Genomic DNA, 24,595 nt, shown 5'->3' with positions numbered 1-24,595 from the left:
TCAGGAAGCTGCTAATTGGAGACAGAGGCTTTCACCTCTGGCTGGGCTGGCTCCAGCCTGGACTTTGGGCGTCTGCATCTTGTTCCCTATTAGGTGCGGTCGGTGGCTCTTGGGGCGGCTTGAATGAGAGTGGGGGGCATGGGTGACGCTGTTTTGGAGCTCCCTGTCTGTAGCGAGCCCCTCACCAGTTGCATCGGGGCTGGGCGCAGCCGTAGGGAGCAAAGGAGGAAAATTCCTCCCTTGGTCCTTCTTAATCCACGTCCTGATGCCTGAAAACCCGGGTGGCTGCCACGGGCCCTCGTGCTCCTTGTTCCCCTGCCCGCGGCTCTGCCCATCGCCTCCTCTCCCTTTGCAGATGTGGACGAGTGCGTGGAGGGCACCGACAGCTGCCACATCGACGCCATCTGCCAGAACACCCCGAAATCCTACAAGTGCATCTGCAAGTCCGGCTACACCGGCGATGGGAAGCACTGCAAAGGTAGGGGCGCGACGCCGCTGGAGCCCCTCCAACGAGCCCCAAGCCATCGGGGGGGGATGCTCTTACACCCCAGCCTGATGCAAACCTCTTATTCCCCTATTCTGCCCCAAACCAGCCTGGTTTCTTGACGCTGTATGGGGACAGCGCAGTGGCTGACCGTAGTTGTCACCGCACTTCTGCCCCTGCTCTGCAACCAGCCCCGTCTGCAGGGCTGGGGCTGCTCCAGCCCCAGGAGGGTCACCTGGGGGTCCTTTGTAGGAAATCTGGGCTTCTTCCTTGCAGGGTTTGCGACCCAAAGGGTGCAGAACTGGGTTAGTAGCACGGGAAGTTTAAGGATACGTCTGTCTGTGTGCAGCTGAGCTAGGCGTGTAAGGAAAGCTGGCTCCTCCACTGGAGGAGTGCAAACAGCGAGGGGATTAAAGCAAGATCCCAGCGCAGATAGGCGCGCAGACAGGCTGCCCGCAGCACCGCCTTTGGGAAATCCCGGCCGATCCCAGGCCTGCGAGGGAGCTGCTCCCCAGGGGGACGGGCGGTGGGGCCCTGCCCTGCGCTGAGGCTTTCAAAGCCTTGTGCGGGGCAGGCGACGTCTTCCCCTCGCCACGCATCGCCCTGCGGGCGTAGAGCGAAGGGACAGCCCTCAGCTTTCCAGCCCTGCGAGAGGTGCAGCAAGGGGAACGGCCCAGATCTGCGTGTTTCGGAGGGGTAAAACCAAGTCTCTGCTCCTGCGTGGGGCTCAGAGCCAGGAGTGGGGGTGCGCAAGGGGCTGCTGCGGTCCAAAGCTGGGCTCCCCGGGGCACCTCAGCACCCGCTGACACAGACAGAGAGGTGAAAGGGCTGCTGGCCGGTGTGCTGCAGGTCCAAAATTGAGGCAGGAGAGGGGAGGAGGTGAGATTTGTCATAGCAGAGTAGGTGCAGGAGCCCTGTGGTGGACGGATGCTGCAGGCACAGATGGAGCCAGGGACGCAGCAGAGACCCTGGGGTGAAATATCTGCTGGGGTGGTGACCGCGATGGGGCTGGGGAGAAAAACCAGCGCCGTGAGCCGCCCTCACCCCCTGCCCTCCTCCCTCTCCTCTCCGCAGATGTCGATGAGTGCGAGCGGGAGGACAACGCGGGCTGCGTCCACGAGTGCGTCAACATCCCCGGGAACTACCGCTGCACCTGCTACGACGGCTTCCGCCTGGCGCACGACGGCCACAACTGCCTAGGTGAGGGTCGGGGGGAGCACACACGGCCATCGCGGCTCGGGGCCAGCTCACTGGCTCTTTTTGCTAGGGGATTTATTGTACCGAGACTTTGCTGGTTAAATTGACCTCAGCATCTTTGCTTTTGGTGGGAAGCTGGGGCAATGCCAGCCTACGAACCGCCACGGTGTGGCTCAGGGCGCAGCAGGTTTTAGAGGGTGCCAGCACCGAGAGCTCCTAGCAGATGCTTTTTGTAGACAAAGCAGGGCACAAGACTTGTTTTCTCCCCCTTTCCTTGCGGGGACGCAGGACCCCTGTGCGCCCTGCCTGGCTCTGTGCTGCAAACCCAGTCCTTGCTCGCCGCGCGGTGACGCCTGTCCCGAGCGCGCCGCGCCGCCTCGTGCCCGACGAGCAGCAGCCGAGGGTTTTCTGCCTTCCCCCAAAGCTGACACATCGCTGCTGAAAGGCGGGCGCCCCTTGCCTGCCAGCCCACGTGCTGGAAGCTGATAATATCCCAGTTACGCGTTTTAGATGTGTTATTTGGGAGAGCTGCTGACAGGGGAGGCGGCTGACCCCAGGCGCAGATGTGTCCCGTGCCGTGACAGCCCTGCGGGGACAGGGACAGGATCAGTCCCCGTTGCACGGTGGTGATGCTGCGAGAGGATGCCCCGTGCTGGGCCGAAGCCTTGCTGGATGGGAACTATCCATCTGCTGGGGTAAAGTGGGCTTGGAGGCTCCTCGCCGCTGCTGGATGTGGGGATGAGGGGTGGGAGCCTCATCCTGCAGCGCTGCCAAAGGCAGGACCAGCCCGGGGGGCTCGCCCGGGCGCAGCCGCCTGCTGGGCTCGTGCTTGAGGTCAGCCCCGCACCTGCCAAAATAGATGAGTTCATAGCAAATACGGTGGGGATGTGAACCAGGGAAGGGACCGGGTAAATAATCCCGGGGCCAAGACAAACCTGGCATCTGCCTCCAGAGAGGCCGCGCATCCTTCCCACCGCCCCAAACTCCATCCGGCTGCGGCCGAGCCGAGCCCGCGGCACAGCCCCAGGGCGGCCGCGCTGCCTGCGCCCCGGCACCGCTTCCTCCCGCAGCACCCACGGGGGCCCGGAGCCACCCGCCTCCCCTCCGGCATCCGCAGCGTGAGCGGCGGCGGCGGCTCCGTGCTATTTTCCAATTAGCGTCTGCGCTGGGGTCATTAATGAGCTCATCACTTGGAGGGAGGAGGAGGAGGGGGGTAGGGGAAGGGATTATGGCCACATACGCTTTGCATTAGCTGCCATCACCGGGAACTTTGCAGCCTCCTCGGTGAAGAGGGAGATTTACACAGCTGGAAGGAGGCGCAGGCGGGCGGCCCTGCCTTCCCCTCTCCGGGGAGGATGAGCCCAAGGAGAAGAAAGGGAAGCCGGGCTCGGCGAGCCGCAGACGTCATGTGTTTACAGAGCGGGGCGGGAGGGGAGCCGCTGGGCTCGGCGGCCCCACGGGGCGAGGGGGGGACACGGGGGCAGCCCCAGCTCCCTGCTTCAGCCCTTCCATCATTCCTCCCAGCGAGGTTTGAGGGTGGCACAGATCTATCCCTCGGAGCCCGCTTTACGGATGAAGATGTCGCTGCCCTGTTTTTTCCAGGGGTCTGTCGGGGTTTGCTCTTTACTTGCTCTGGGTGGGAAGCAGGGATGAGCCCCGGGGGGGGGTTTCCCACCCTCCTTTCCCACCTCCCCACCATGGCCGTGCATTTCCCAGGCTCTGAACGCCCCCGTTTAGCCAGAAGGCAGAAGCAAAGCAAGGTGAGAGGCCTGCCCAGCTTCGCTCACCCTGGGAGTAGCAGCCGAGCAGGATGCAGGACGCAGGAGTCCTGGCTCTCTGCTCCCGTGCACGGCACACAAAATAACCTGGAGGCACCGAGCGCTGCCCCAGGGCACCAGCCCTGCTGCGGGAGGTGGACAGATCCCTGCCAAGCACCCGTGGGCGAGCAGGATTGGGGAGCTGGGCTGGGACACGCCGGAGCCATCGAGCATCCCCTCCTCGGGCGACCTTTTGAACTAGGACAGGAATTCAAGCCCTTGTCCTGCCGCGGGGCTTCTGGCTTCTGCCCGCCTCGGTTGCGTTTAATAAAATCGGTATTAGGGCGGCAGAGTCTCCTTTCAGCCATCGGTTTTGAACAGCTGCTGCCTCATTTTGCGCCGAGCTTTAAGGAGAAGTCACAAGACGTTAAGCCCTTGTTATAAGCGGGGGATTTGAGGGGAGTTACTGGCATCTGCAGGACAGAGCTTGGCTGGGACGAGCCTCGGAGGAAGCCGTGAGCCTCTAGCTGTCGAGTAGGGTGTCCCTTTTTGTCTGGCTGCAGCCACCCAGCCTGTGCCACCGCTTGGTGACAGCTCCCAGCCGGGGCTTCGTCCTGCTCTGAGCATCCCCAGGCTGCGGCACCCTTGGGGCCCGCACAATACCATGCCCCTGCACTGCCCAGGCACGCATTTAACCACGTTTCTGCCCAAAAGCAAGGGGTTTCGGTGCGTGCCGTGTCAGCCGAGCTGTGCCGTGTAGGGTTTAAGAAGCGGCTGTCCCCGAGCTGCTCTCCCAGCTTTTCCGGCATCCGCCGCTGGCAGAGCTCAGCTTTCGCCCAAGCTTTTGGCTCTGAAACGCTCGAGTTCAGGGGAGGTTTTCTTTGGCACGGGGCCCCTCGGTCCCCATCCCCGGGCCGTCACCCCTCGGGGACAGGAGCGATGCAGGGCTGCGGCACCGCTCCTGCGGCGTTGGGACGGGTGGGCAGAAGTTTTCATCTCCGCCGTCTCCTCCCCGAGCCCGGCTGCTGTAGGGGATTTGAGTCTCCTTAAAAGCAATTATCCCCACTCGGGGCTAAGGTTTCCCTGTTCCCTGTAATGAAGTCCAGGCGCTTCCCTGCCGGCAGCGGGGTCGGAGGGGCTGGCAGCGGGGGCGGCTGCGTTGCGGCCGAGCATCCTGGGCACAGCCTGCCCGGGGATGTAGGGCAAGGAAAACCCCCTCCTCTGCGGTTTGGTGTTCCCATCTGTAAAACGGGGCCACCCCCTGTTTTTTTTTTTCCTTTTGCCCATCGGCCGGAGAAGCTGTGTGGCCTCCGAGATCCACGCCTTGATGTGCTTTGGCTTCATCCCCTGCAGCGCTAAAGCGTCCCCCTTTCTTCTAGCTGGGGGATCACGGATGTACAAAGCAGAAACAATTTTTGCTGCACGTCAAATCGCCCTCGCTTCCCCCAGACGCTCAGGGAGCCGCGCTCACCCCATGCTGCCTTCCCTTTGCAGACCTGGACGAGTGCTCCGAGGGCAACGGCGGCTGCCAGCAGACCTGCGTCAACATGATGGGCAGCTACGAGTGCTTCTGCCGGGAGGGCTTCTTCCTCAGCGACAACCAGCACACCTGCATCCAGCGCCCCGAAGGTCAGTGCTTGGCGTCCCCACGGCACCCTCCTCGCCCACCTTTGCGCTCCTGCGCTTCCCCTGAGGAAGGACCCCATGGGGAAACCCTCACTTTATTGCTCGGGTCGGGTCCCGAGGAGCAGGGTCCTCATTTGCCTTGGTGGTGGCCATCTGGTGGTTGCAGGAGACCCCCGAAGTGGTCGGTGGGCTCCTGCCATCGCCCCCGTACGATGCATGGGTTTGGGACCCCCTCCCCGCCACGGTGCGGGGAGCGTTGCAAATCCAAAAGCAAATCTGGCGTGAGCGTGCTGGGAGAGGACGCTGCAGGGCTCATAAACATCTCCAGAGCGAAACCCTTGCAGGCCCCTTAATGAAGCACAATGACACCAAACGGAGGATTGTAAATTTGTACTCGGAGCGTTTTATTAAACAAAAGGTACCCGGAGATCCTCGCGCTGCCCTGCAGGACCCGTCCTTTCCTGCCAGGTCTTGCGCAGCGCCGATCCCTTCGTCTCGATATCAGCTCTAAATTGCTGCCGTCTGGAGCAATCTCTTAGCCAAAATACGAGGAAATGAGAGTTTTTTTTATTTTTTTTATTTTTTTTTTGCATCTCTGCTGATTTTTATCTCTGCCGCTTGGCGAAGCAGCCGGCTGTTTTTTGCTTTCCTCCTACCCAGCTGTGCTGGTCCCTCGAGCTCCCCAGGGAATCTCGCCCTGGCCGGGACGTCTCAGCAGCGTCTCCCGTGTCCCCGTCCCCGTGTGCGTCCCCAGGAGGGACGAGCCACTTGTCCCTTCCCTGCCATCACGCAGGGACGCCGTGGGTGGCCCCGGTGGAGGCAGGTGTTGGCTTTCGAGTGGTTTTTCGAGCTGAGCATCTGTAGAGCATTGCTGGCCCGGGGAGGTTTGTGTCAGTTCTGCGCCCCGAGGTTGGTTTCATCGCCGCTGCCGGCGTGGTCCCCACGCTCAGGTTCAGGAGGGGTTTCTCAGGAGAAGGGGGGAGAGGATTGGAGCTGATCCCTGGGTTGTGGGCCTGGAAAACGCAGAAAACTGGGGACGGTTGTCTATTCCTTCTGACTTTTCTCCTGCCCTGGGCACTGCCAAGGCAGAAGCAGTCAGCGTTAGAGAGCTAACCCCCACCGTTACGGCTGCTTCCTTCCTTCTGGGGTCCTTGCCAGCACCGAGTCTCCTTTTCCTTCCCTGTCTTGCGCTGGCAGGCTTTCTCCTTTCCCTCCGCTCTTCTGCGGTCTCTCCTGCCCCGTTCTCCCTGCTGCTTTCCTCTCCCCCTCCTCGCTGTGAGCAGATGCAGGGGGTTGAAACGCTGCGGGGTCGGGAGCCCCCGGCAGCACCGTGCCCCTCTCCCATACTGCGGGGCCCCAGCGATTGCCTCCCCATGGCAGGGAGATGCCGGCGCAGGCAGACGTGAGCTTTTGGTGAGGCTTGCAAGGAAATCTTCCCTTTGTGGCAAAAAAGCAGGTGCCTTAGGCCCTGCCACGCTCCCCCCAGTGATGCTGCTGGGTGCAGAGGAATGGGAAAGAAAATATTCCTGACTTTCCGTGTTCCCTGCCCCAAAGCAAAAACCTCCTGGGCAGCACGAGCCCAGCCTGCCCTCCCTCCCCGAGGGACAACCTGCGCCTTTCAGGAGGGCGAAGCAAAGCCACCAAAAGCAGAAGGGCAGAGCAGGGTCCTCGTGTGGCGCTGGGTGCAGATGGCGATGTGGCAGGGAGAAGAAGGATTAAAGGGCGTGCGGAGCTCCGAGGCGGCCCTGGCGTGAGCCCTGAGCTCCCCCCCTAAAAGCTTCCTTGCCTGGGGAAGCAAGGCCGTGATGCTGCCTGTGTGCAGGTGCACCCCGGGGTGCTAATTCCCTTCCAGGTTGGAGCCCCCTCCCTTTGGTGTGCAGGGGGGTGCAGCTGGGGAGCACCCAGCTCCTACGGGTGCTGCTCATCCCCAGGCATGGGACGGGCGGGCTGGGCCCCAGAAATGCTCACGGGGTGGTCGCGAGCCAGCTGCGAGCCCACCAGGGTGACCCCAAACCCAGCGCGTTGGGCTCGGGCTTATCCTGCCCCTTGCCGAGGTCCTCCCTCGCCTCCCCCGAAGTTTTTCCCCTCTGTTCACCCCCTGCACATCCCTGTCCCGCCCCAGACGTCTTTCTACCACCGGGGACCAGCACCGGCAACCTTCTGGAGCTTTCCTTTGCTTTCTTTTCTCCTTTTTAGAAGGAATGAACTGCATGAACAAGAACCACGGCTGCGCCCACATCTGCCGAGAGACCCCCAAGGGGGGCATCGCCTGCGAGTGCCGCCCGGGCTTCGAGCTCACCAAGAACCAGCGCGACTGCAAACGTAAGGAGCGCCCCCGGGGCTGGGCACGGGGCATCCACAGCCCCCGGTCCTGCTCTGTACCCTTGTCCCAGCGTCACAGCCCCCCGATAGCAGCCGGTTTCTCGAGCCTGAAGTGGCACGCCAGGGGATCCCGGAGGTGCAGCGTGCCCCGTTTCTCTCCCACCAGCTTTGCTTTCCCCCAGGGAAGGTGAGCGGGGGGGGGGGGGGTGATTGGCACGGGAGGAGCGCAGGAATCCTCCCCGCGGGGCACGCGGTGCTCTCAGCCCGTCTGATCTCCTGCCAGCACCTCGCTGCCACTGCCAGGCTTGTTAGATGTGAATTTCTGTGTTTAGGCAATTGTTTTTATTTTGCTTCTCGCTCGCTGTCCGCAGCGAGCGCGTAAAACTGCTGATGAAACGGAGGGTTAATCCCACGAGCCTTTTTTCCCCCCGAGCTAAAGGCAAAGGACGCCTCGCCTCCCCGAGAGGGCTGGCAGGGATTCCCGGGAGCACCTGAGTCACTCCGCAGCCCGTTGAAGTCTCGCCCTTCCCCTGCGTCACCGCTCTCGTGCTCCCTGGGGACCAGCCCCTCCGGTCCCTTTCCACCAGGTCCACCGGTGGAAAAATCTGCCCCCCAAAAAATTAAATAAATCAGAGCTTGCATCTTGCAAGACCCTGCAGGGAAAGCTGTGGAGGGTTTTAGAAATTATCCGGGAGGGAGAGACCTGTCCTAGGACTTGGTTGAGGTTTTCCAAGCTGTCCTTTGGCGCATGCCCAGCCTGGGGGTTGGGGGTGTCGGGGACGAGCGGGGCCGCGTCCCCCGGTGACCGCTGCTCTTTGCCTCCGGCAGTGACCTGCAACTACGGGAACGGCGGCTGCCAGCACACCTGCGACGACACCGACCAGGGCCCCAAGTGCGGCTGCCACGTCAAGTTCCTGCTGCACTCCGACGGCGTGACCTGCATCGGTAGGTGCCAGCGTCGCCTGCTGCACCGCGGGGCTCGCGCTCACCCCACGCGTTTCGGTCTTGGCTGGATGAAGGATTTCTTTGAGGCTTTGGGACGGGGCGCTGCTTTTTGGCTTGGAGTTAAAGGGTTGGGATCAGAGCTGCTCGGTGATGCGTCGCCACGCCACCGTGGGGAGCGAAAGTGGCTTCAGGGAGGCTTGAGGGGACGCGTGGGGACAGGTTGGTGTGCCTGAGACCCCGCCTGCCTTCATGTCCCTGGAGGGAGAGCGGTGGCATTGTCACCGTCACCCGGGTGCCACTGTCTGCCTTAGTGCTCGCTGTCTGGGCAGGCACACGGAGGGGACGGATTTGGATGCGGCGTGATCTGTTCCAACTTGGCACCGCGGGGTCTTGGCTTAGGAACAATTGTCTTGCAAAAAAAAAAAAAAAAACAACGCAAAAACACCAACCCGACAACCCAACCACCCCAAAATTGTCCTTTTCCTGTGTGTGTTTTCAAATTGTAAAACATCAAACAGAGATAGAAGCTTTACTGGTTTCATATGCTTGCGCTGCTTAACAGCTGATTCGATTTAAAAAAATGTTACGTTTGGGGAGTGATTAAGTCTGCAAATTGCTCTAGACATTTTAGTTCTTCTTGCAAAATAAAAATTAAAAAAAAAAAAAAAGAAAAAGGAGTTGAAAGCAACTGAAAGCAGCAGCGAGGTTTTGGCTGCTCCCGTCCCCGCTGTGCCTGCACTGGGGATGCTCTGCGCTCCCCGGAGCCAGCCCCTCTGAGTGCCACCACCTTCGTGTCGCCGCTGTCACCCTGTCACTTCATGTCACCGCTGTCACCCTGCCTGCTCCGTGGTCAATCCCGGCCCCTCCTGGCTGCTTGCAGATGCCCCTCGTGCCCCAGAGCAGCAGGGAGCCGAGCTGTGTTTGCTCCCGTGAATGCGTCTTCGCCCTTCCCGCTGCATCCCGTCCCACCTCGGCACCCGGCGGGGACCTCCCCAGGAGCCCGTGGGGACGTTGCTGTGCTCAGGGAGGTGACGGCTCCTCCAGTGGAGCTCTTCTCGAGTGATTTTTGCAGCCTGGGGTGCCTCTGCTCTTGTATCCGCCCTGCGTGGGGCTCCCCATGTGTGTGTGCGTGTGTTGGCTGTGGAGATGCGGGGACTCGGGAATGGGGCGCTTGGCACCAAAGCGATGCCAGCGGGTGAGAGCAGCTGGTGATCTGGGGGATGCTCGAAAGGGATCTGGTTTCTGGAGGGCCTCGGTGCTCAGAGCCCTGGGTACCACAGGTGTGTGAGGGGGGATTTCTGCATTTTATTAAAAAAAAAAAAATCAGCCTTTGCCAAAATCTCCCCTTCCATCCCCAGTCTGAGCACCGGGGAGACATCTCCCGCCTCCTCCAGCGCATCCCCACGAGCTCTCCTCCCACCCAACCTTCCTGGGGGGGGAAATTAAACACCGTGACTGAGGCTTTTCAGGGCAGCGTCAGCTCAAAATCCCCCGGCTGCTGCCGATCCCGTCCCCGCAGCGCCGGGTGCTGCGGCCCCATCTCCTTGCACCACGGGACTGCCCCGTTCCGCCCCGTGTCCACCCCAGGGGGGTCCTGGCCCCCCAGCCCCAGCAGGGCCAGGGCAGGATTGTGCCCTGGGGAAGCCCAGCCGACAGATTTACGGCCGAGACGGGGGCCGAGGTACCTGCTCGGATATTTATAACCGCCCGGCTTTGTTTTACGGCTGGGGCTCGGCAAACGGCCTGCCCCGCACTCCCAGCGCCCCGGTGCTCCCAGTGCCGCCCCCTCCCCTCTTCTCCTGCTCCATTTCCTCCGAAATATTTCATCGTTTCAAGGGGAATAAAGTTTCCAGCGAGGGGAACGCAAACTCTCTCCCCGGGCTGCGGGCTTTGAAATCGAACGCGGTGCGTTTGATGGGCTGCTGGGGCAGGCCCCCGGCCCAGGTTCCCTTCAGATCACACCACGCGGCAGGAAGCGCGAGCAGCCCCTCTGAGTGGCAGTTTCATTAGGCCACGGCCGGTGTTTTTCATTTTTCCGCTTTTTATTGCCGCTTTTAAAAACGCGGATAATGAGTAACATGCCTCTGAGCGAACCGGGGCCAGCCCTAATGGCTCCCAACATGTCTGCAGCATCGGGGGGGATGGGGAGCGGGGAGGGGAGGCCGCTGACCTTGGATATTTATGTTTGTGCTCTAAAAGCAGCCTTAAAAGAAGAAGAAGAAGAAAAAAAAAAGCGCAACAAATCGCCCTCCCGGTTAAAGCGCCGTGCAGCGTGGCGGGTCGGGGCAGCCCCGCGCGGGGTGCAGCGCCCTCGGGGAGATGCAAACCCGGCTGTTGCGGTTTTGTGGCTGTGGATTTTTGCTTTCTGGGAGGATTTGTAAGGCGAGGACGGTGCTCGCAGCGCAGCTCCCCTCCCGCTGGCCTTTGGGGCGCAGAGGGCTGGGGCGGGGTGCTGAGCGCCAGCGGCGGGATGAGCCCGGAGCGGGAGATGTGGATGGGCAGGAAATGCGATTAGATGGAGAAGGAAACCAAATCGGGCTCGAGTTTTATGGCAGATTTCCTGAGCCGTGCTTGGCAGCGGTGCGCGTGATGCTCCCGCGCCTTGCAGAGCGAGGAGCTGCGCCGGGACGGTGCCGAGGAGCGGGGACAGCGGCGGCGCGGAATCGGGGCTGGGAAGAGCAGAGCGAAGAGGCCGTGGGGTGGATGGAAGGGATCTGGGAAGGGGAAAGCAGAGCCTGGGGACACGAGGAGGGTGGCCGTGGTGTCGCCGGGTGTGCTGCTCTGCGTGTGCTGGCCTCACCGGGAGGATGAGGTCAGGTCCCTTCTTGGCGCTGCAGAGCCGCCGGGAGCTCTGTGTCCTTGCCGACGGGTCCCCTGCCCTTGGCTTGAGCCTCCTGGCACAGCGTGGGCACAGCGAGCTGCATTTCCTCCTCTCTTTTCCCTTTTCTCCTCCCTCCCCTCCGCGTGGACCCGGCGTTGCTTCTCGTGGAGCAGGGAGGCGGTCGGCTCCGCTCCATCCCGTGGGTGCAGGGCTCCATCCCTGCGTGGGGGCAAGCCCAGGTGCCGGGGCGTCTCGTCCCCTCCCCAGACTGACCAGGATGAGTAGGGACAGCTCCCAGCTTAGCGCCACGGCTCCCAAAAGCATTCCCCAAACATCCCCTGGAGAGCTCCCAGCACCCGGGTCCACCAGCGCAGGGGGACGCCGAGCACCCCAAGCACCCCAGTTTGGGCTCCCGTCGCCTCAGCCGGCTTTGCTGCTAAATCCCAGTGTCCCAGCGCACCCGGTGGGCTGGGGTCGTTCCTCGCTTGTCTGCCCCCTCTGTGTGTTTGCAGCCATGCCGGTGAGCACTAATTTTGCTCTCTTGGGAGCGAGGAACCGTTCCCCGGGACTAACGGGCTCTGCACTAATGCTCCTCGTAACCTGCTTTCTGCCCTGCCTGCCGCGGTGCTCGAGCCCACGGTCAGCCCGAAGCAGAGAGCGAAACCAGCGGGGGCTTGGAGAGGCTGGGGGTGACTTCGGACAGGGTGATGGAGGAGTTGGATAGCGCGAAACCCAGATTTTGGTTCTTCTGGGAGGTGGGGGAGAAAAAAAAAAAAAAAAGGGCCCATTTCCCCCAGGCTCGAGAGGCAGCAGAGTAGAAGTATGCGACACCAAACGAGCTCCTTGCTGGACACTGTTTCTAAATCACTTTTTTATAATGTTAAACAGGGGAGAGACACTTCCAGCAACACGTTATCCTTGAGACGTTTTCTAATGGTAAATATTTTTGTTCTCTCTATCTCCGCGAGGGGATCTAACCGCAGGCGTGCTCTCACCTCCAGACCGTAACTCGGGGGGCTGAGCGGGCGGACTAACTGCATGCCTCGCTTCGCACGGCCGCCGGCCCCACTAACCGTCCCCTCTGCTGCTGCTTTCCAACCCGGCCTCGGGCTGCAAACAGCCTCTGCTTTTGGGGAGAGAGAGAGCAAAACCCCTTCCCTGGCTGCGCTTGCATGACGCGGGGCGCTCGCCTTGCCCGGGCATGGGGTGATGGTTTTCTTCCCGGCGATGTTTGCGGTGTTTGTCCCCAAACCCCGGCCGAGGCGCTCGGTGAGAAGCGGCCGGCGGTGTCCCTGGGGCTGTGTGAGGGGGGAGATGCTCGTGCCCGTCTCTGCGGCCGTAGCAAAGGTGGGAGCAGTTGCCACCCGTGCAGCGGGGTGGTTAAAAAAAAGGCGTTTGCAGGAGCCGTGCCGCAAGCCTGGCGTGCCCGACGCTGCTCGGACAGGGCAGGGCTCGCTCCCTCGGTGCTTTCTGCTGGGGAGCCCCTCACCGTGCACCCTCCGTGAGGCCACATCCCCTCCTCTCTTCCCTTCCCCGTGCCCCAGGGGGTGTCCCTTGCAGAGCTGACCCCGAAGTGACGCCGCTCCCTCCGCGTGCCCAGGAGCCCCCACGCCGTCACCAAAGGTCCCCAGGAGCCACCGCAGCTCCGGGTGACACAGCAGTGCTCCCCGGGCTCTCCCAAAGTTACCCCTTCCTGGAGCCCCCCTGCTCACAGACCGACGCAGGCACAGGTGGGGACATTTGGGGACCTGGCGTGTCGCAGCGTGGCTGCTCGCCGTGCTGACAAATTGCTCAGAGGCTCTCTCGCAGCGAGCTTTGCTTGGACTTGGCACCCCGGCTGCTTCCCTTGGGGGGTTTCCTCGCAATCGCTGTGGCACCAGCGAGGTTCGAGCCCTGCCCTGAGGCCAGGGGACGCCTCTGCTCTGCCAGGAGGACGTGGGGCGTGCTGAGGGCTCAGCACCTCGCCCACAGCCGGGAGGCTCGATGGGGGATGTGCTGGGTGCGCGCAGCCCCCCGGCGCGCTCAGGTGTGCAGCTCCCCGCTTTCTGCTTCGGGGGGGCTCTGCGGAGCCTTCCCCCGGGCTTCTTCCCTTCGGGGAGGGGACCTTCAGCTCGGTGCTGTCACCGTGCTGAGCAAAGCTGCTTCTGATCACCCCGGTTGCCCCACGGTTATCTCAGAAAGCTCGCGGGGCTGACGATTCCCTGCGGGTGGAGGCGAAGTCAGAGGGCGCGCTTGGACCCGGTGCGGATCGGGGCGATGCAGGGGCATGGTGGCGGCACGGCGAGGCTGGGACGGAGCGAGTGTGTGTGTGTGTATGTGTGAGAGCGTTTGTGTGCGCACAAGCTGCTTTGTCTTCTCCCTCCCCGAGCGACGGGGGCCCTCGCCAAAGCCCTGTGTGGTTCGGTGACTCACGCTGGCTCGCGCCAGGCTCGCAGCAGCCCCCGGGCTGCCAGCGCCACCAAACAATGCTCCTCTCCCAGGGCCGGCTCCCGAACAGCCCCACAGCACCCGGCCCCAACCCTTCCCTGCCTCTCAGGTACCCCAGGAGCCCGTGGTCTGCTCGCAAAAGCTTTTTTTGCAAGCCCTGGGATGCGCCCCCCCCCCCCCCCCCGCCCTTTGCTGTGGTGTCCCAGCTGGGGTTGCTCAGCCCCTCCCGGTGCAGCCCCGTGCATCGGCCGCATCCTGCACGGGGTGGTGGGGAGGGCTCGCTGCAAAGCCCGGCCGAAAGTCCCGAAGGGGCTGGGAGGTGAGAAGGGAGCCGCGCTCCTCGGTCACCCCAAAAGCAGCGTTCGCTCTGAGCGCGCCGTCTCAGCTCTGCGGCGACCCTGTTAAACCAATCCTCCCGGGGCTCCCTGTGCCCGAGCCGCTGGGACAAAGGCCGAGTGAAATTCTGAATGGAGCCTCCGTGAAGTTTCCCTTCCCCTCGGCGTAACGTCGCCGGCCCCATCGTGGCCGGGCTGCGCGCGCCCTGAGGACCTGGCTGCGGGATCTCCGTATCTGCACAAATCCCTCCCTGGCCGTTTTGTAATCGCGCCGGCCATTAGTTTCGCGAGCTGGTCCCTTTGTTCTCTTATTACGGGACATCATAAAAATAGCAGCGGCGAGGCGAGCACAGAACGATCCCAGCGCCGTCGCCCTGCAGTGAGCGGTTGCGTGGCTCAGCCGTTTGTGCCCCACGCGGCTCTCGCAAGGAGCGGCAGGACCTGGGGTGTTGCTCTTTCCAAGGAATTTCTTCAAGGCATTTTCATGTCGGGTTCCTTGAAGCCCGAGCGCCTCATTTATCCGGGCGACCAGCCCTCTGAAAGGAATACTTTATTACCCTTTGTGAACAACTTAATGCACTTCGAGCCATTGTTCTGGTGGTTAGGACCGAAATTGAAGATTGATCTCACAGGGAAGCTGTCAAGCTGAAAATGCCTCATTTAAATTAGTGTCCCTTCTAGTTTTACCAGCAACAGCTGACTTTGATAATACTGAAATAATTAGCTTTTTTTTTTTTAAAACTGGATTTCTTTTTTCCACTGATGCTGCCTGCGTGTGTGTGTGTTCTAATTTTACAAAACCTCGCCCAAATTAGCCCGCGACGTTGGACCGGCCAGCGCGCCCGCCTGTGCCGAGCCTGCCAGTGGGTGACACTCGGGGACAGGGGACACGAACGTGGGATGCACAAGAGTTGGGAGTGGTTTTCGTGGGAATTGGAGTTCGGAGCGAGCCGGGGGGCTTTAGCGAGGGTGGGAGCAATGGCTAAGTGCTCCGGGGGCGCTGGGGTGCCCCACGAGAGCTGCTGGGTGCATCTGGTGTGGGACCGGGGCTGTGCGCGCCCTCCAAGTGTGTTTTGCACACCTGAATTGTGACGGCCCTGGGTGTTTTGGGGTGAAAAGCTTGGAATTGTCCCTGGGTGTTTTGGGGTGAAAAGCTTGGAATTGTCCCTGGGTGTTTTGGGGTGAACATCGTGCAAACCGTCCATGAGCGGTGCTGGGTTCTCCAGCCGCAACCTGCAGATCCGTCACCTGTTTGCATCATGAGGGTTGCTTTGAGTCTCCTAAGGAGTCCAACAGCATTTTTCCCTTTGTTTTTCACGGTGTTTCTGGCCGAGCCTCCTGCTGGTCGGGCTTACACCGCGCTGCCCCTTCACCAAGCCCCATCCCCGGCTCCTGCCTGGTGGCAGGAAAGCCCCAAAGCCTCACCCTGCTGGGGCATGGCTTGGAAAGGCAATTCCTCCACTTTGGGGCTGCCAACGCTCGATCCCATCAGATCCTGTTCTTGGAAGACACAGGACCATTTGCCAGCCGGGAGCTGAGCAAGGCAGGATTAATCCTGCTTCTCCCTCTGCCTCCGTGGAGCCGCCTCCGCTCTTCCCGTGTGCCCCGGCCGTGCCACCAACCTCTGCCCACTTCTAAAGTGCTAATTGCTGGGAGGCAAGAGGGTTCTGCAGGGGTTAGGACAGACACCAAGGAATCTGGGTGCTTTTCCCTGCCTGCAGCCTGGGATGAGCCAAGTACCTCGCCTCCAAAACCCACGGAGAGCAGCGCCCAGGCGGCCGGGCGTTATAAAGGCAGCGAGCGCTGCCGAGGTGGGAAATGCTGCGCGACTGCCGGCGTGCAGCCGAGCCCTGAGCTGAAATTGTGCCGTGCCTCAACCCCAAAGCACTCCCTTCGTGTGCTCGGGGGGGGGTTATTAACTGGGGGGCTCCTTGACTGCGCTACGCCAAAAGCCCAGGGCTGATGTAGCCGAGCAGGGAGGGTCGCAGCCTCTGCCTCTCCCCGCCGAGCAGCAGCAGCACGTTTTGGGCAGCGTGAGCCTCACCCCCGGGCTGTCTCTCTCTTTCTCCCCGCAGAAACGTGCGCCGTGAACAACGGAGGCTGCGACAGCAAGTGTCACGACGCGGCCACGGGCGTGCACTGCAGCTGCCCCATGGGCTTCATGCTCCAGCCCGACAGGAAGACGTGCAAAGGTAGGGAGGTGCTGTCACCCTTGGGTGCCTTCACTTGCGTCCTCAGAGCCCTTAGAAAAGGCTCGGATTTGGCTCAGCTCCACGTTCCCCACGGTGTGTGCTTGCATCGTGCTTGCAGCCAGGGGTGGAGAAGGGGAACACCCCTGTGCGGGGCTCCTGGGGTGCGGTGGGCACCCACGGGTGCTCTGCTCGAGGGAGGACCTGGTGAGCTGGGGCTGGGTTTGCGAAGCTTTTCAGGGGTCTGCTGAGATGGGAAAATCCCAAATTCAGATCTGTTTGTCTTTTTGAGCATGCATCAAAATGCATCAGTGCCCTGTCCTGCAAACCTGGTGCCGTGCACGCAAGGGGAGCTGCTCTCCCTTCCCACGGCCTGGCCAGGGCCCAGGATCCCCTGGGGACTCCTGGGGACCCAGCTCAGCCCTTTACCCCCCCCCCGTGTCTCCTGGGGCTCCCTGGGGACCCAGCACAGCCCTGAAGCCCCCCCTGCCCCAGCCACACAGTGCCGGGGGCTCTCAGTCGAAGCCCCCAGCTGGCTGCCCCGACCCTGGGGGTGCTTTAGGGACCGGCGGCCACAGGGGTTGATGCAGAGGGTGGGGAAATCCCGGTGACCCCGGCTGCAGGGTGACTGCAGCCCCGTTGTTTCTGCTCCTCCGGAGCTGGCAACGGGAGCCTCCTTGCTAAAGGTGCCGCGGTTGGCCCCGCTCCCCCTGGGAAGGGTAATTTGGGTCAAGTCGGAGGCAATTTGGGGTGTGGGGGCCCCACTGCGGCTCTGCTGGGGTGACTGCGGGGTCTGCTGGCCGACTTCAAGCACCGGGTCCCGCGTGGGCGCTGCTTTGGGATGCTGCAGAGCCCTTCACGCCCCCACGGACGTCCCCGTCCCCGTGCGTCTCCCAGGGGAGAAGCCCCTCGCGCGCACCCGGCTGCAGGGCACGCAGTGACCCCGGCGCAGGACGGGGCAGTGCCTGCGTTTTGTCTTTCGGCAGCTTCAGGAACTTGACCCTGGTTGAAAGCAAAGCCCCGGCCCGCCGCAAGCTGTCTACCTGCTGACTGATTCCAGAAGCCCCCTGCCCCCTTGTTATTTTTTCAGCGCCCGCTGCCCCTCCGATTCGGCGGTTTCCAGCAAAGTGCAATAACCTGGAGCCATATCCCCTGCGTCTGGGGGTTTTATTACAATTGTGAGCTGTTTTACAGCCGGTTCCCCCGCGATAATAAAGAGAAAGCCTCGGCCCCAGAGAGGCAGAGCTGTCGCCCCAGCGTTGGCAGCGGGGGACCGGGGAGCTGGGGAGGACAGCCGCCTCTTCCTGCTCTCCTTCCATTTTACAGGGCATTTCCTAGCAGTAAATTTTGTGTTTAGTAGGGGAAAAAAAAAGGGAAAGAAAAATTACATCTCCCAGCCAGCCCCTTTGCAGGTTCCCGGCGCTCTTTGCAGTTACGGCACATCGTCGTTTTTAGCCTTGTTTATGGGAAGGAAAATTGGCCCAGCAAATCCCACAGGTCTCCTCCTCTGGCACCATCCTTCTGGGGACAGGGTCCAGGGGCAGAGCCGGGAGGTTTGGGGGGACCAAACGCACCCGGGGGTGGCCGCGGTCACCAGCCCGGGGTGCGAGGGGTGTCCCTGTCCCCGCCAGACATCGACGAGTGCCGGCTCAACAACGGGGGCTGCGACCACATCTGCAGGAACACGGTGGGCAGCTTCGAGTGCAGCTGCAAGAAGGGCTACAAGCTGCTCATCAACGAGAGGAACTGCCAAGGTGAGGGGCGCCGGGGACCCGGGCACGCAGCCCTCGCCTCTCCCTGCCCTTTGTCCCCGTCCCCAAGCAGGGGTCCTGCCCCGGCCGGGCACAGCTCAGCGCCCGCCCTGCCCGGCTTCTCGCAAGCTTTGTGTTTTCTTGCATGAATTTTTGCTGGGGATCTCCCAACGGCATCACCTGAACTCGCTGCTAAAGCACGTGTGCGTACACACCAGCGATTCGCACCGCAGGGGCTGGGCTGTGCTCGAGGCCGCTGTGTTCTTGGGATCCATGATGGGAAGAATCCCAGAATCAGTAGGGCTGGAGAAGCCCTCCAGGATCACCTGGTCCAACCACCCCCTACCACTGCTGTCACCACTGAGCCCTGTCCCCAAGCACCGGGCCCGACCTCTCCTTGAGCACCCCCAGGGACGGGGACTCCCCACCTCCCTGGGCAACCCGTCCCAACACCTGACCGCTCTTTCTGAGCAGAAATGTCTCCTCATTTCCCACCCGAACCTCCCCTGGGCAGCTTGAGGCCGTTCCACAGGCTGAATCCTGCCATAGCCGGGCCACCCCGCTCCCAGGCTGGGCTGCTCCCCGCTTGGGGCCACGCTGCGGAGGCAGAGCGAGGCTTTGGGTGCTTTCGCAAGGCTTTCCTCCTTCCCCATCGGTCAGAGGGCAGGAGGGGGGGACGCGTCTCCTGCTCAGCACTGCTTTTCTCACCTTCCCCTCCGCACCCCGACGTCCTGCAAAATCTCGCCAAACCTTGCCGCTGCGTGCCAGGGCACGGCGCCGCCGGTTGCGGGGCCGTTTTGGGGGGGGCACGGGGCTCCCCCCCAGCCCCGAGCCGAGGGCAGCGCTCAAACGCAGCTGCTGCAAGCCAAAATCACAGGTTCTGGCCCCGGCAGGGGGGCGCAGGGCTTGCCGACGCTGCAGGGCTGAGACCTCTTTCATCTCCGTCCAGGTGCCGCGCTCTTGCAAGTTTGACGTGAGCGTGGCAATTAACTTAATGAAGCCAATGAAACGAGGATCAAACCCGCCGGGCTGGGCTCACCCGCGCAGCCGGGGCCGCCCAGCCCTAGAGAGGTGCCCCGCGGGGGTGCGGAGCCAGCTCTGGCACCGTCCCCGGGGCAGGATGTGCCCGTGCAAGAGCCCTGCCCGCCGGGCAGCACCCAAGGGCCCCCGCGGCCGTGCCGAGGGCATGGTTTGGCACGTTTTGGGTGCGGAGGGGCTGCAGGAGTTTGGAGAGGGAAGGGCATCGGTGCGGCGGGCTGCAAATCATCTGGCAGCAGCTGGACCGCGCAGGGAGGGAGCTTGGAGGCAGGAAGGGTGGGACACGGGGTCCCAGAGCATCCCAGTACAGGGCCCCAGAGCATCCCAGTGCAGGCTCCCAGAGCATCCCAGCGCAGCCCCCAGTTTGCTGCAGCAGGCGGGGGAGGACCGTGCCAGCCCTCACCTCCCCACCTTGCCTTTTTCCCCCCCCCTCCCCAGACATCGACGAGTGCTCGTTTGACCGCACCTGCGACCACCTCTGCATCAACACCCCCGGGAGCTTCCAGTGCCTCTGCAACAAGGGCTACACGCTGTACGGGCTCACCCACTGCGGAGGTAGGGCCGGGTGGGTGCTGGGACCCCACCTCCCTGCGGGGTTCGGGTCCCCGGGGGAGCGCTCGGGACACCCAGAAATGGGGCAGCCCCCACGGCACAGTCGCTGCGGGTCCCCTGGGGCTGTCCCCGAGGGCTGGTTTGCGGGGTCCCAGGTTGGGGGGGGGGGGGGCTGCCCCGTGTCCCCGCCGCGCACCCGGTGCCGGGGCCAGGCAGCCAGAGGCTGGTGTCTGCGACTTCAAACGGGGCGACAGGAACAGTTTGCGACTTGTCTGCAAGCGGCGGGGAGGGAGAAATCCCCGGCGTTTTTGGCAGGGAGCTGGGACGGGGTGGGAAGGGGAACATCAAACGGGGCTGAGCTGGGTTTCGCCAGGCGGCTGGCTCCCAAGGGCGGGGGCGTGCGGCGCCCCGGGACGCGGGGAGCAGATGGGATGCGCGGGGGGTGCCGGAGCGGGGTCGTGGCAGGGGAGAGGGGGTGACCCTCCCGAGACCCCCCCCGGTGGCATCCCCCAGCCAGGGCTGCTTGGGGTGGGAACCGAGCCTCATGGGGTCCGCAGCAGGGAGCGGTGACAGCCCCGTTTTCTCCCCCTCTCCCCACCCGATGGGGAGCAGGGGGGAGTTTTGCCCGGGTTTGTGCCACGTTTCGGGCTGGGGCTCGGGGGTGTCCCCCCCCCCACGGAGGGGCCGTGCTGGAGGGGAGCAGCGGGGAGAGGGGCCGGGCTGCCAAGCAGCTGCCTTTTGAATCGGGCTGCTAAATGCTTCCATGTCGGCTCTGTCTGCTGCCCCCCGCAGCTCCCCAGCCTGCCGTGGGGCCGGGCTCAGCCTGGGTGGGCTGCACCCGCCACCGCCCGGCCCCTGCCCTTGGGGGTACCCCCGGCTGGGGCTTCCCTCGAACCCCCCCACAGATTGGGGCCGTGGAGCTGGGGCGGCTGCTGGGAGGAGGCAGAGCTGGAAGCACCCTGCCGGTGCACAGGGTTTGTGCGCTCTGGCCATCCAAAAATCCCGCTCCGGGGACGATTCGGCGTTAGATTGATCCTGGTCTGCCCCCCCCCACCTCTCCCCGTGTCCCCCCCCAGATGTGGACGAATGCAGCATCAACCGCGGGGGCTGCAAATTCGGCTGCATCAACACGCCCGGCAGCTACCAGTGTACCTGTCCCGCCGGCTGCAAGCTGCACTGGAACAAAAAGGACTGCGTAGGTACGTCGGGGCAGGGCCTGCCGCCGCCGGGGATGCTCCAGCACAGCCTGGGGGGTGCCGAAGCCCCACGGCCCCGACCATCGCTGTCAGCGGGCGGAGCGCTGGGATTTGGGGCATCCCGGTGCAGGGATGCTCCAGAGCAGGCTGGTTTTGTCTGGGGTCCCTTGTCCTTATGGTGATGGGATTTGTTGACCCGCTCCCTCTGTCCTGGGTCGTCTCATTGATTTATGGACCGTGCTTGGGGCTGGCTGTGAGCTCATGCCCCTATAAGAATGGTTTTTGTGTCCCTGGCTGTGCTCTGGCACCCGACCACCCCCAATTCGTTGGGGAAAGACGGAGCAAAGTGCAGCTCTGCCCCCGAAATCCTGAAATCCCAGCGGTGACAGCTCAAGGAGGAGCTGGGTTGGGGGGTGGGATGCTGCTCCCGGGGCCCCACGCTGCACCGTCCTCCCAGCCGGGGGGGGACGAGGGGGGGTCCCGCCGTGGCTCTGTGCCACCCACGGGCGTCCCCGCTTGTCGTCACCAGCTGGTGCGTGTCCCTCAGAGCTGGTGAAATGCCTGCCAGGTTCGGTGCCGCCGCGGGCCACCCTCACCTGCAACAAGACGGGGAAGAAGGACAGCTGCGCCCTCACCTGCGCCTCCAAGGCTCGCTTCCAGCCAGGTACGGGGGGGTTCGGGGGGGTCCCCATCTCCCTGCGTGGCCCAAACTTGGGGGCAGAGGAGCAGCTGACGGAGCACGCTGAGATCCTGAGCCTCGGGATGAGGGAAAAGGAGTGGTTTTGTGTTTTATTTTTTTCCTGGGGTTTTGGCTCCTGGCTGAGTTTGGCTCCACGGGACGGGTTTGTGCAGCGCAGGAGCCGGGCGGTGGGGTGCTGGGTGCTGCCCCCCCCCCCAGGGTCTCCGCATCCCCCCGGGGCAAGCACCGCCGCCCTGCAGGGACCGTGCGGGTGTGCTGGGGGGCTCAGCACCGAAGGGCACCCCTGACGCCCGCTCCTCCTTCCCGCAGAGTCCGACAGCAGCTACACGGTGAGCTGTGGGACGCCCGTGCTGCGGCAGGGCAGCCAGCAGAGACCGGCCAACAGCAGCCAGCAGTGCCTCGGTAAGGGGGCTCCGAGCAGCCGCTTCCCCCCCCCCCCCCCCCAAAAAAAAACAACCCCGTGCTGCCCCCCAGCTGGTTCAGCACCCACCTTTTCTTTTAGAGACTGTGGTTGCGCCAATCAAGCAAAAGGCTTCCTTCAAGATCAAGGACGCCAAGTGCCACCTGCACCCGCGGGCCAAGGGCAAGCAGGATGAGGCCGGGAAAGCCGGGGCGCAAGGTGAGGGAGGGTCGGCTTGGGTGCTCCTGTGTGTCCGTCCCCCCCCCCCCCCCCGGCACAGACGGGGCACTGACTTGTTCCCCCCCCCGCGTGCAGGCGGTGCGGCGCCCTGCTCCGACTGCCAGGTTGCCTTCGTCAACCTCAAGTGCGACTCGTCCAAGAAAGGGAAGGGCCGGCGGGCGCGCAACTCCTCCGGCAAGGAGGTGACGCGCATCACGCTGGAGTTCGAGGCCGAGATCAAGCCGGAGGAGACCACAGGTGGGGAACAGCGCTGGTGGTTGGGGGCAGGACAGGGTGGTGGCGCCGGGGGGGGGACCGTGCTGTCCCCGTGCAGAATGGAGAGCCCAAACGGTCCTTGGTGTCCCGCTGGGGTGGGATGCGGGATCCTGATGGGATGGGATGTGAAATCCTACTGGGGTGGGATGTGAAATCCTACTGGGGTGGGATGCGGGATCCTGCTGGGGTGAGATGTGGGATCCTGCTGGCGTGGGATGTGAAATCCTACTGGAGTGGGATGTGGGATCCCGCTGGGTTTCCCCCTTATCGCCGCCGTCCCTCTTTCCGCCCCCGCGCACCCAGCCAGCTGCAACCTGCACTGCCTGCGGCAGAAAGTGGAGAAAAAGCTCAAGTCGGCCATCAAAGCCCTGAAGAAATCCATCAACCAGGAGCGGTTCCTGCTCCGCTTCGCCGGGATGGAGTACGAGGTGGCGAGGAAGCTGAGCGTGGCCCCCGAGCGGCAGGAGAGCTGCGGGCCGGGCCAGCAGCGCCTGGGCACCAAGTGTGGTAAGGGGGCACCGCGGGGCGCCGGGGTGGGGGCTGGCGTGGGGCCCCCCCGGGGGGATATCCCCCTGCCGTGCCGCTCACCTCCACCCCTGGCTCTCAGTTAGCTGCTCGCAGGGAACCTATTACCACGGCCAGACGGAGCAGTGCGTCCCCTGCCCCTCGGGCACCTACCAGGAGAAGGAAGGGCAGCTCTCCTGCGACCTGTGTCCCCGCAGCGACGCCTTCGGCCCCGTGGGAGCCACCAACATCACCGGCTGCACGGGTACGGGGCCACGGAGGGGGTTTGGGGGAGGGATGCCCTGGGGACATCCCCGCAGCGCGATCTCAATGCCCTGCCACCAGTCCCCGTCCAGAAGGTGGAAAAGCCCCGGGCACCCCAGGGACCCCCAGGGGTTCCCCATTTTGGATCAGGAAAAAAGCCTTTAGAGGGGCCCCCCCATCGCTTGCTCCTATTTTATCGGGGCTGCCGAGCTTGGCGGGGTGAGGAGCCGGGCGTGGGGCACCCGTGGGTGCTGGGTGCCAGCGATGCCTGTGCCCGCAGGTCAGTGCCCCCCCGGCCAGCACTCCGCCGACGGCTTCAAGCCCTGCCAGCCGTGCCCCCGCGGCTCCTACCAGCCCGAGGTGGGGCGGGCGCTCTGCTTCCCCTGCGGCGGGGGGCTGACCACCAAGCACGAGGGAGCCCTCTCCTTCCAGGACTGTGACACCAAAGGTAGGTCCGAGCCAGCCCCCGGGGGTAAGGGGGGGGGGGTCCCGCGGGGCCGTGCCCCCTTCTGAGCCCCCTTTGCTTTCCGCCTCCCCAGTCCAGTGCTCGCCCGGGCACTACTACAACACCAGCGTCCACCGCTGCATTCGCTGCGCCGTGGGCACCTACCAGCCCGATTTTCGGCAGAATTACTGCATCGCCTGCCCCGGCAACACCACCACCGACTTCGACGGCTCCACCTCCGTGTCCCAGTGCAAAAGTAAGCGGGGGGTGGCACTACGGGGGCGCGGGCGCGCTGCGAGCTGGGGTCCTTCCTCCAAAGCACCCGATAATTCCTTGAAGTAGCGTTTGGGGTTATTTTATTTGGGTACGCGGTGAGCAGCGCTACTCTCCTCCCCGCTGCCCAGTAAACCCTCGCTGTCCCAGTCCCCGTGCCAGCGGTTCCCAGTGGGACCGGCTCTCCGTGCCCTCTCCCACCTTACTTGCAGACCGGCAGTGCGGGGGCGAGCTGGGCGAGTACACGGGCTACATCGAGTCCCCCAACTACCCGGGGAATTACCCCGCCAACGTGGAGTGCACGTGGAACATCAACCCGCCCCCCAAGCGCAAGATCCTCATCGTGGTGCCGGAGATCTTCCTGCCCTCCGAGGACGAGTGCGGGGACGTCTTGGTCATGCGGAAAAACTGTAGGTAACCGAGCGCGCCGCGGGGCTCGCGGCGGCAGCGGGGGGGGGAGCACAGAGCCGCGGTTTTGCAGAGCAGAGCTGATCTGTGCCGAGGGGAAAAGCCCCGTCCCGGGGTGGCGGTGCGGTGGTGGGGTTCTTCTAGGAAACGGGTGGGTGGGAGGGGATGGGTGCCACCCGCCTGCGGGGGTGCCTCGTTGATTCGTAGGGCTGCGCGCGGCGAGCTGGGCTGAGCGCCCCTTCAGCAGGCCTTCTCCGGGGTTAAAACCTCCGGAAGGGAAGAAGGAAGCCCTTCCGTTCCAGGGAAGGGATATCGGCATCCCTGGCATTTAACAGGAGGGTTTGGAGGGGGCTCGGCCTCGCTGCACGTGGACAAACCCCGGCCCTGGTGCCCCCCGCTCTGCCCCGCACCCCCTTAAAAAAGGGTTTTGGCGCGGTGGGGCCGGGGTCGTCACGCAGCCCCCGGC

At 63.5% G+C, this 24,595-nt stretch overlaps 1 protein-coding gene across 9 annotated transcripts in view; it reads left to right on the top strand.

Moving 5' to 3' along the window:
* Window positions 1–24,595, top strand: part of SCUBE3 (signal peptide, CUB domain and EGF like domain containing 3) — a 52,111-nt gene that overhangs the window by 25,948 nt on the left and 1,568 nt on the right. For 6 of the 9 annotated variants that reach the window (XM_080569157.1, XM_080569158.1, XM_080569154.1 and 3 more), the window contains 19 exons: window positions 356–478; window positions 1,559–1,684; window positions 4,933–5,067; window positions 7,261–7,386; window positions 8,215–8,331; window positions 12,041–12,088; window positions 15,990–16,106; window positions 17,735–17,857; window positions 19,331–19,447; window positions 20,521–20,643; window positions 21,170–21,304; window positions 21,650–21,742; window positions 21,843–21,959; window positions 22,056–22,217; window positions 22,539–22,742; window positions 22,843–23,004; window positions 23,284–23,451; window positions 23,543–23,704; window positions 23,934–24,131. In XM_080569157.1, the coding sequence (XP_080425283.1) occupies window positions 356–478; window positions 1,559–1,684; window positions 4,933–5,067; window positions 7,261–7,386; window positions 8,215–8,331; window positions 12,041–12,088; window positions 15,990–16,106; window positions 17,735–17,857; window positions 19,331–19,447; window positions 20,521–20,643; window positions 21,170–21,304; window positions 21,650–21,742; window positions 21,843–21,959; window positions 22,056–22,217; window positions 22,539–22,742; window positions 22,843–23,004; window positions 23,284–23,451; window positions 23,543–23,704; window positions 23,934–24,131 (2,556 nt within the window). The remainder of the gene's footprint in view (window positions 1–355; window positions 479–1,558; window positions 1,685–4,932; window positions 5,068–7,260; window positions 7,387–8,214; window positions 8,332–12,040; window positions 12,089–15,989; window positions 16,107–17,734; window positions 17,858–19,330; window positions 19,448–20,520; window positions 20,644–21,169; window positions 21,305–21,649; window positions 21,743–21,842; window positions 21,960–22,055; window positions 22,218–22,538; window positions 22,743–22,842; window positions 23,005–23,283; window positions 23,452–23,542; window positions 23,705–23,933; window positions 24,132–24,595) is intronic. The other 3 variants (XM_080569161.1, XM_080569159.1, XM_080569162.1) reach the window with 3 other exon arrangements.

This window comes from Anser brachyrhynchus (assembly GCF_964034855.1).
Source record: "Anser brachyrhynchus genome assembly, chromosome: 27".
NCBI lineage: Eukaryota > Metazoa > Chordata > Aves > Anseriformes > Anatidae > Anser > Anser brachyrhynchus.
This window is presented reverse-complemented; position numbering and strand designations above follow the sequence as displayed.